The sequence below is a fragment of the Limulus polyphemus genome, unplaced genomic scaffold (assembly GCF_000517525.1).
Source record: "Limulus polyphemus unplaced genomic scaffold, Limulus_polyphemus-2.1.2 Scaffold4936, whole genome shotgun sequence".
NCBI classification, from domain to species: Eukaryota; Metazoa; Arthropoda; class Merostomata; order Xiphosura; family Limulidae; genus Limulus; species Limulus polyphemus.
This window is the reverse complement of record NW_013670546.1, coordinates 50,346-61,936: the sequence shown is the minus strand read 5'-3', so window position 1 is coordinate 61,936 and position 11,591 is coordinate 50,346. Positions and strand designations below refer to the sequence as shown.

Sequence of the window (11,591 nt, the reverse complement as noted above, 5' to 3'; positions counted from 1 at the left end):
CTAGTAAACACTCAAGCATTCAAGAACCTTCCAAAATATCATGTCGTGTTACTAGAGTCATGTGACTTCCGCTGCCGTAACAATATTATGAATTGTGACTTGTGTATACCATGAATTGTGACATGTGTATACCATCAATTGTGACTTGTGTATACCATGAATTGTGACATGTGTATACCATCAATTGTGACTTGTGTATACCATGAATTATGACTGAGAAATTATGTTCCCATACAATAAGATTATGAGAAAGGCTGAAATTTCTACTTTTAGTATCCTCATAAAAGTTCAGACTTTTTATTTTTTGCCTATTTTTAAAATTTTCATCTTTCGTACACCAGTGTAGTTTATATTTACATGTCAACTTGCTAGAGGTTTTAATGATGATCAAACTGTGACATGTACTCAGGACATCATAGAAAATTTGTCACCTTATATGAAATCAATTGTGATTCTGCTATATCATAATTACATGTGTTCATTACAATTAAATATATTGGGTTCTGTTTAATTAAGTATTTTCAATATGACAATAACCTCTGTAAAAAGAATTTCATTGTTTTTATTTTGATTTATAATTGTGTTAGCTAACAACAATCAACCAAAGTGAATAATATGATACTTAGAGTAGTGACTGTTGTTAAGTTGGACTCTTGTTGTCATGGTTACTAGTCTGTGATCACCTAAACCTAATTATTAATTTGTTAGTATTTATGTTATTAGTAGATTCTAACCTTAGTTAGTTTATATCTTGTATTTTCACTGCTAATCTGCTGCTGACTTAAGGAAAGTCCTGAGAAGGATTATTTGTGGAGTTGAGGACTTTTTATGTGGTAGTAATGATGAGTATGTGATCCTTGATCTTCTTGTTAAAAAAGGCTTGTGTACTGTACACTCAACTGATGTCTCCTCCATTAAAGTTTGAATGAATGAACTATTTGACTGGTTTCAAGAGGGTCATCCAGGCTTGCCTTACTTCTGTGCTTGGTTGACTGAATGTGTTATCAGTTAGGTAGATATAGAAAGCTTTGTTTATGTGGTTCATATGCTATTATTTCTGTTTTACCATTATGTGAAAGATTATACAATAGAATAGGATAACATGAAAATGATGAGATATAAACTACACACAAGAAACATCTACCTAACTGATAACACAGTCAACCTAGCATAGAATTCAGCAAAACCTGGATACCACTCCTGAAACCATTCATATGGTTAGGTGCTTCAAACTTTAATAGTGATAACACTGGTTGAACATATAGAAAGCCTTTTTAACAAGAGGAGCAAGAATTACATGCCACAAACAGTCCTCTTCATAACTCCCTGAAGATAACAGGAGATTAACAGCCAAAATGTAAAATATAAGCTAATTATAATTAACATGTACTAATGAATAAAATAGTAACTAATGAATTATTAGACTTGGATGATTGTATAGGCTATTAACCAAGACAATGATTGGTATTTGATTGCCACAACTGTATAATAATTACTTAAGTTGGACTGTTTGAAGGTTAAGATTACTATCAAACTGTTATATCTCTATATTCATATTAGATTTACAATCAGTTATTGATATCTGATTGCCACTACCTTACAGTAATTATTTAAGTTGGACTGATTGAATGTTAAGGTTATATATCTTGGTTTATGCTAGGTTGATATTCAGTGATTGATATCTGAAATGCCAAAACCATACAGTATTTACTTAAGTTGGACTATTTGAAGGTTAAAGTGACTGTTATATCTCTTGGTTTATGTTAGGATGACAATCAATGTATGAAATGATGTCTGGAGAAACAGGAACAACTTTCCACACACAGTATTAATACCAACATTCAGAATGATGTATATCTTCTTCCAAACACATAACATTATAAAGATTGAGAACACTTGAAGTAAAGTAGATGCATTTGAAAAGAATATTCAAAAGAACTAGATTAATAATGTATGCGTTGGTTCCTGTGATATCAAGAGATAAAATCTTATAATTCACTACAAGTAATTGTGATTTTCACAAGTTATGTTCATTTTCATGTTTGAAGGACCCCAGGGAAAGTGCAAGTATTTCATGTGTGAAGTACCTTGGGAAAGTGAAATATTTCATGTGTGAAGTACCTCAGGGAAAGTGCTAATATTTCATGTGTGAAGTACCTCAGGGAAAGTGCTAATATTTCATGTGTGAAGTACCTTGGGGAAAAGTGCTAATATTTCATGTGTGAAGTACCTCAGGGAAAGTGCTAATATTTCATGTGTGAAGTACCTCAGGGAAAGTAAAAGTAGATATGTTCTTACTGACTGTTTTTAAATTTTCTCTGGAAATTATTTTTTTTAACAAGAATTTCAAGCTGATTATTTCTTTTGTTTTGGGTTTGGTTAACAGAATTGCAAATTAGGTTATTGCTAATGGTTTGTCTTTAGATATAAACACTGATTTCTGGTAATGTGAGGAAATATACTCATAGAATTATTATTGTCGATGGCATTTAGTTACAAGTTGCAGTTAAATAGCAAGTTAGGAATTACTGATAGCTTAATTTAGGAATAATATAAACATCAATAAACTATTTACAGGGTATACATCCTGGTCTACTTCCTTTGGGCCAAACTGGACAACAGCAATTTCAATCCTATCAATTACCATACATGTCTTCCCAGAAAGTGAGTTATCGACACTACCCACATCAAACGTTAAACCTAACCTCACCGCCTGAAACTTGGCATTACACTGGGTTACCTACAGGTTTACAAAATAACACTTCAACTTCACCACATTTGAGCATGTCTTCTACATACACTCCTCCAGGATCACCTGGCCAGTCCTGTGTAGCCAGTGGCCTTCCATCACCATCTGTATCTTACCCTTCTCTTCAACAGTTTCATATTGTTGCCCCTATAAATAGCATGCTTGACAGTGATAAACTAGTTTCGATGCCACCAAGTTTGTCCTCACCGAATGCCCATATACTACCACAACAAAGACTCTCACAATGTAATTCACCTAAATTATCAAGAAGTTCATACTTATGTGTGCCATCAGAACAAGGAAATTACTTAAAGTCATCCAGCCAAAGAAATTATTTTTCAACAGTGCAGAAGGGAACACAAAGTCGAGGCACTCCTGAGTTCAAACCCACTTTACGTAATCAACCATCTTCTTCAGTTTGTGCTTTAGTTCTTCCACCTACTCCTGTGACTGATCAATGTCCTGTTATTGTAGCTGTCAGCCATTCCCACCTATCACAGACTTTTCCAGCAGGTGGCTTACCTTTACTAAGAACTTGTAGCACACCAGCTTTTGAAAGGTTGTCCCCACTTCAATGCATTTTCCTCAGCAGGCCATCTTCACCCACACCTTCGATACACTCCACTCTTGAAGGAAGTGTTGATTCACGAGAACAAGCTAACATCTATTTCCCATTCCATTCACTTCCTGTTTCAACTCATTCTTCACAAGATATCACTATAGCTCATCCTGTGTCACATTTTGTGGCTCCTTTAATTGTCTCTCCTTCCCCACCTCTGACCCCAATCCCCACTATTAAATTTGATTTTGTTTCAGAACAAGAAACTGTGTCAAAACAAATTTTAGCTGCAGCTGAACATAGTGCTTCACAAATAAGGCAGAACTTAGTTGGATCTCAGGATGTTAAAAACAGGGTAGTGTCTATAACAACCTTGTCGTCCGTCATCCCAAGTATCACAGTTACATATACAAATGATGATGTTATAACCATAAAACAGACTTTACCATCAGAAGTTGAGCAACTTCAGCCTTTAACATCTTGTTCACAGAGCACAAGTGGTTGCCATTTTACAGAAGCAAACCATGTTCCACTACAAAAACCAACGTATCTTCAAGGCCCAGATGAAATGTATGTTTTACCAGGGAATAAATATGATAAAAAGGTACCACGGGAAGGACTGGAGAGGAGAACTGCAGTAAGTTGTGGTTTCTCTTTAACCCAGACATTTCTCAGTGAACTAACAACTGGAAGTATTTTAACTGCTTGAAATGGAGTCTACTCTTGGCAACACTTTCTGCTTTCTCTTGTCAGCTGTTTTATGGGACTATTTTACTGTGTTAATTTTCTCTTGTTTCTTGTAGAGAAGAAAGACACAAATCAGTTATGGTATTCATAGATTTAACTTTTTCTCTCTCTCACTCACTTTTCAGCTTTAAACTGCTAAATTCATAGCAAACATGGGAGTTCATACTTTTGTCATATCATGCAAGAACCTGTCACTAACCTTAAGAAATAAAATGTTTCTACAATCCACAGTTAACCAAATGCAAGCATATTCATGCAAAACTAACAATTTTAGTAATAACAATTTATTACTGTAGAAAATATTAGTGTAGCAAGTAAGAAATAATACAAATAAAAAGTAATTGTTCTTATGGTGTTTTGGAGATCAAATGTAGGTCTCATTTATTAATATGCTGTTTTGTTTATGAGGGGTGTTCAGAAAGAAACTGGACATTATTTTCTGTCACATTGTAATAAAAAAACGTACCCCAATGTTATTAAGGATATGGGCAACAAAATGTCACTTTTCAACACAGTTAATTCTTTGTTATTCTGTGAACTTCGTCTTACTAGATGTGTGTTATGAGTCTACATGTACTCATCTTACAGATGTTTGTGTTATGAGTCTACATGTACTCATCTTACAGATGTTTGTGTTATGAGTCTACCTGTGTTTATCCTACCAAATGTATGTGTTATAAATCCGCCTGTGTTCATCTAACCAGATGTGTGTATTATGAGTCTATCTGTGTTCATCCTACCAGATGTGTGTCATGAGTCTACATGTGTTCATCCTACCAGATGTGTGTGTTATGAGTCTACCTGTGTTCATCCTACCAGATGTATGTGTTATGAGTCCACCTGTGTTCATCTAACCAGATGTGTGTATTATGAGTCTATCTGTGTTCATCCTACCAGATGACTCTCTGTATTTATCCTACCAAATGTGTGGTATGAGTCTACCTGTGTATAGTTGGTGAAAGATCATCAATTATCTGGAAATGTTTTCCACACATGCCATCCTTGAGAGGATAGACAGAAGTCACAGGCACAATGTCAAGACTGAGCATTGTGGGAGAAATGTTTCTTGGTTGTAGTCAGCCTGGCCTTGTCACATTAGTGGGAGAAATGTTTCTCAGTTGTAGTCAGCCTGGCCTTGTCACATTAGTGGGAGAAATGTTTCTCGGTTGTAGTCAGCCTGGCCTTGTCACATTAGTGGGAGAAATGTTTCTCGGTTGTAGTCAGCCTGGCCTTGTCACATTAGTGGGAGAAATGTTTCTCGGTTGTAGTCAGCCTGGCCTTGTCACATTAGAAGAGAACATCTTCGATTGGATGGATACTAACATGATAACATTTTTTCTGGATGGATACTAACATGATAACATTTTTTCTGGATGGATACTAACATGATAACATTTTCTTTCTGGATGGATACTAACATGATAACATTTTTTCTGGATGGATACTAACATGATAACATTTTTTCTGGATGGATACTAACATGATAACATTTTTTTTCTGGATGGATACTAACATGGTAACATTTTTTCTGGATGAACCTCTCTTATTTTTGTTTTTCTGCTAGATATTCACCTCCACAGTCTGATTAATTTTAATATTAAAAATTAATGTCTAACAAATGTGTAGTAGCCAAATACATTCCAGGAATACTGTAAATAAAAAGTTTAATGTCTAAAATATGTGTAGTAACCAAATACATTCTAGTAGTAATGTAAATAAGAAGTTTAATGTTTAACATATGTGTAGTAACCAAATACATTCCAGTAGTAATGTAAAGTGTTTTATAATTTAAACTTTATAAAAGTACTTAAATGGTTTAACATGTGCTCTTTTAATTTCTATGTGGCTGTGAAGTTTCAGATTTAAATTGAAAGTTTCAACATATAGTTTTCACCATAAATTTTTTGGGATTCATTTGGAGAAAATTGAGATCTACAGTAGCAAAGGTTTTCAATTAGCTACACCTCTAAACCGATGATTGCCTACCTAATGCAGTCACTATGTTACATAGAGTGTCTATGTGTTACAGACAGCTAAATTAATTGAACTATTAAGAAAATATATGTATAGTTCAGATGTTAATGTGTGGTTATGTTATATTATCAGTCACAATATTAACCTTTTTATTTCTGGAAGACATGGTATTATCACAGGTAAACATTTAATCATGTAATAGTAATTTTCTCATGTCCATTTTTTATTCTCATTTTGATACAATAGCAAATGAGTGTAACCGAAGTTGATGAAGGACCAAAAACTACAGAACAAAGGTGTGTACCAGTAGAAATGATTTTATTTTTTTAAATAGTGAAATAATTGTTAAGTGTTGAACACCATCTTTTACTGACAATCAAGCCCTTTCGATAAACATAACAATGGCCCTGTAACAACGTTTCTACGATGTTAGGCTTCTTCTTAGAACCATCAATTCTCTGTTTTCCCATACCTCCAAGATCTTTCAACACACATAACCATGGCCCTGTACTGATGTTTCCATGATGTTAGGCTACTCTGCAGAACAACTATTTCTATTTTGCCCCCTGCCTCATGTATAGATAACCATAACCTGGCTAATGATTTATGTTAGGACTTCAAAGTGCATGCTTGAGCAGACCAAATGTACAGATATCCAGTACAGTGGAACTGAAAGACATGACAGGTATGTAGTTGAATTGTACTGCTTTGCTTCATTTTCTTTGGCATTTTTGTCATAAAAACGGCTGTTGATGTGAAGTAGTAACCTAGAGTACCTGTCATTGGTTATTTTCAAACCCTTGTTTGTTATCTCAGTAGCTTTTTTGGGGGGTTGCATTGTTCTGTTTGATAACTACGATTTTTGGATGAGGACATGGGTCTTGACCACAACTGTAATACATGCTCCATGAGAGTTTTTCTACTACCTTGATGAACACTGAAAACTCACTTTGGCTATACATTGTTTAACGATTTTTCTATATGAATTATTCTCTTCATAAAGAGCAGTTACATACCTTTTCAGCTAACATTCAAGCTCTGGAGGCACCTTACAGCCATATTTAGTGCAGTGTGTCTCTCATGTGACCATCCAAACATTCATAGAGAAGTAATAGCTAATTTATATTCCTTTTTGTAATCAGTACATGACATAACTGTGTGATACTAGTAGAAGGAACTTTATTCCACTTCTTATATCCAGGTTGTTCAACCAGCTCCAGAACATAGCTGTGTGATACTAGTAGAAGGAACGTTATTCCACTTCTTATATCCAGGCTGTTCAACCAGCTCCAGAACATAGCTGTGTGATACTAGTAGAAGGAACTTTATTCCATTTGTTTTATCCAGATTATTCAATCAGCACCAGAACATAACTGTGTGTAGAAGGAACTTTATTCCATTTGTTTTATCCAGGTTGTTCAACCAGCACCAGAACATAGCTATGTAATACTAGTAGAAGGAACTTTATTCCACTTTTTATATAAAAGTTGTTCAACCAGCTCCAGATTGAAGGTTTATGCAAATATATATGTATCATGCCCTACAGTAGATTTAAAATAGGATACTTTGTAAAATAGTTTTACTGTGTACAAAAACTTGTGTTCACAGTTAATTACATATCAGTTTTTATTGGTTCTAAAACTAATTGTATTAACTTAGCTCCTGTGTTAATGAACAGAAAATAATGTTTGATGTGTATAAAAAAAGGAATTTCAAACATAATAATGGCTTTTAACAGAACTAGTGACGTTATTACTCACATATAAAATGGATTTAAAAATATATTGATTATAGTTTTATGTAAATTATAGAACTGAGCCCATTAGTGAACAGGGAAGATTAATAGATGTTCATGGAAAACAAGTGGCACGTAAGAAGCTCAGGAAACGCCGAAAGACTCAGGATCGAGGCCCAAGGCTAACAGTGTTGAGTGTTGAAAATGGAACTGTTGTTGAGTGCCAGTTGGAGTCCACAAAAGGGAAGAATGTGAAGTTCAAGTTTGATCTCGAAGATGTTGTTCCAGAAGAAATATCAAGCAACTTAGTAAGTGATCTTTTTGAACAAATTGTTTATTTGTAAGGTAAGAATTAGCATAGAGGTATTTATTTACTTCAAGACAAAACTAATGTTCATTAAGCTCTACTGATCAGAAATCATAAGTAATGGTTTGCATTTGGGATCATAATGTTTCTATAAATCATGGTTATTTTTAATGCCAAAGAATTAAAATGTTTACAGGATTACATAAACTATATTTTTAGGTGTTATTTAACATACTGAAGTGTGTTTTTCTGCATGGTACTTGACATATTCTGTTTTATGTGTGTTGATCCATACTTAAATCTGTTTTATGCATAGTAACATATGTTGTATATTAGGTCACATAACTGGCTTTTTTGTATGTGTTACTGAAATGGTAGAAAAAATTAGGAATGCTGTTAATGGGAGTCAATACTGAGATTTGACATGAAATGTACAGAATGCTGAAGAACAAATTAAGAAGGAAAAGAGATAATGAGAGATAAAGAGAAATGATGGTAAGAATAGAGTAAACAACTGGAAGAAAAGTAATGATATGGTAAGCCAGTAGATGAAAGTACCATTGAAATATTTAAAGATCAGGAAAACAGAAGGTATGGATGGAATACTGCAGAGATGACAAACGAAGGGACAGAAGACTTGATGAGATTGGTAGTAATTCCCTTGGAGAAGAAGGCAAATGTAAAGACTGCCAAACAATAAGTCACATGCATCAAAAATCATGGTGAAGATTCTTCTAGGGTTAAAACAAATGATAAGTCACTTGTATCAAAGATCATGGTGAAGATTCTTGTAGGGTTAAAACAAATGATAAGTCACTTGTATCAAAGATCATGGTGAAGATTCTTGTAGGGTTAAAACAAATAATAAGTCACTTGTATCAAAGATCATGGTGTTTTACATGTAATAACTTGTCTTCGAAAATGTGTGTATTACATATAACAAGTTATCTTCCTAAATGTGTTTTACATATAAAACTTACCTAAGTTGTTATATGTAAAACACATTTAGGAAGATAAGTTGTTACATGTAAAACACATTTAGGAAGATAAGTTGTTACATGTCTTCCTAAATGTGTTTTACATGTAACAACTTATCTTCCTAAATGTGTTTTACATGTAACAACTTATCCTTCCTAAATGTGTTTTACATGTAACAAATTATCTTCCTAAATGTGTTTTACATATAACAAATTATCTTCCTAAATGTGTTTTACATGTAACAACCTATCTCTTCCTAAATGTGTTATTACATATAACAACTTATCTTCCTAAATGTATATTTTACATATAAAAACTTACCTTCCTAAATGTGTTTTACATGTAACCACTTATCTTCTTAAGTGTGTTTTACATGTAATAACTTGTCCTCCTAAATGTATGTTTTACATATAAAAACTTACCTTCCTAAATGTGTTTGACGTGCAGTAACTTATCTTCCTAAATATATATTTTACATATAATCATTTATCTATTCAGACCAAATCTTTGTTTTTCTCAGTTTCATTCTTTGTTTTAGGTTATGACTGACCTTCTTGCTGAAAGTTATGCAGCTGTGTTTATTGAACAAATATGCGATATTGTCACACAGTTGAAACAACATCCACATCATCTTCCTGTAGTGCATACAGCAGACCTTACTCCTACAACTGCGATATCTAGTCCTTTATTCCAGCATCATCAAGAACATAACAGTGCAAAGGATTTTTCTCGAACAAAGGTACAGACAACCTTATGATTTGCACATGGTTATTACTGTTCATGTAGAGATAAATGTTAAATTATTCATTGCACATATGTCTTAAGAGTCAATTTTTAATGGTCTCCAAACCTCAAGAACTTGTATAATTCCTATTTGTGGAATACATTTTTGTGATATAATTTTACTATATCTATTTCTTCATGAAGTTAACAGTTTCACTGAAGAGACCATATTAACTAATGTTATGAGCTGTATTACAGTAACTTACCATATTAACTAATGTTATGGGCTGTAACTTTTCTCTGTATCAAAAGAGATTGCTAGTTTGTTCACTTAATTATTAACTTACTCTTGCTGACAGTTTTTAGCTATTAGAGATCTATGGTTAATGTTACAGAATAATAGAAAAACATTATCCAATTTAGAACAGTTGTTACTTTTATAAGAGAAATAGTCTTCATCAATTTAGTCTAAATTAGATGATTAAAAACAATCATAATTAGGACATATATCATTTATACTAAGGATTACCAATATGTAAATTTAATTTCTAGAACGATAAAATCATGTACTCATGAAAGTTCTATCCAGTTTCAGTCACAGCTATCTTTCCTTTCATCTATTCCTATCAAGGAATATTTTTTCTTCACAACTACCCCCCACCTCTCCCAGTTGTTCTAATCCTATCAAGGAATAGTTTTCCCTCACAACTACCCACCCAGGTGTTTGAATCCTATCAATAAACATATTTCCCTCACAACTACCCACCCAGGTGTTTGAATCCTATCAATAAACATATTTCACTCACAACTACCCACCCAGGTGTTTGAATCCTATCAGTTAACATATTTCACTCACGACTACCCTCTAGTTATTCTAATCCTATCAGTTAACATATTTCATTCACAACTAACTCTTAGTTGTTCTGATCCTATCAGTTAATATATTTCACTTACAACTAACTCCTGTTGTTCTAATCCTATCAAGTAATATACTTTACTTACAATTACTTCCCCAGTTGTTCTGATCCTATCAGTTAATATATTTCACTTACAACTAACTCCTGTTGTTCTGATCCTATCAGTTAATATATTTCACTTACAACTAACTCCTGTTGTTCTGATCCTATCAAGTAATATACTTTACTTCCCAGTTGTTCTAATCCTATCATTAAACATGTTTCACTCACAACTATCCCCAGTTGTTCTAATCCTATCAGTTAGCATATTTCACTCACAACTAACCCCTTTTGTTCTGATCCTATCAGTTAACATATTTCAATTGTTCTAATCCTATCAATATACATGTTTCACTCACAACTAACCTCCAGTTATTCTAATCCTATCAATATACATGTTTCACTCACAACTAACCTCCAGTTATTCTAATCCTATCAATATACATGTTTCACTCACAACTATCCTCCAGTTGTTCTAATCCTATCAGTAAACATGTTTCACTCACAACTATCCCCAGTTGTTCTAATCCTAACAATTAACATATTTCACTCACAACTAACCCCCAGTTGTTCTAAACCTAGCAATTAACATATTTCACACACAACTATCCCCAGTTGTTCTAATCCTATCAGTAAACAAGTTTCACTCACAGCTATCCCCAGTTGTTCTAATCCTATCAGTAAACATGTTAATTCTTAAGATTAGAATAACTGGAGGTTAGTTGTGAGTGAAACATATTTCACTCACAACTAACCCCCAGTTGTTTTAAACCTAGCAATTAACATATTTCACTCACAAGTATCCCCCAGTTGTTTTAAACCTAGCAATTAACATATTTCACTCACAAGTATCCCCAGTTCTA

At 33.5% G+C, this 11,591-nt stretch overlaps 1 protein-coding gene across 1 annotated transcript in view; it reads left to right on the top strand.

Moving 5' to 3' along the window:
- LOC106471884 overlaps window positions 1–11,591 on the top strand; it is a gene marked incomplete at its 5' end in the record, with an annotated part of 49,883 nt that overhangs the window by 14,460 nt on the left and 23,832 nt on the right. The window contains 3 exons of the mRNA XM_022400498.1: window positions 6,276–6,325; window positions 7,841–8,072; window positions 9,588–9,788. Coding sequence (XP_022256206.1) covers window positions 6,276–6,325; window positions 7,841–8,072; window positions 9,588–9,788 — 483 coding nt within the window. The remainder of the gene's footprint in view (window positions 1–6,275; window positions 6,326–7,840; window positions 8,073–9,587; window positions 9,789–11,591) is intronic.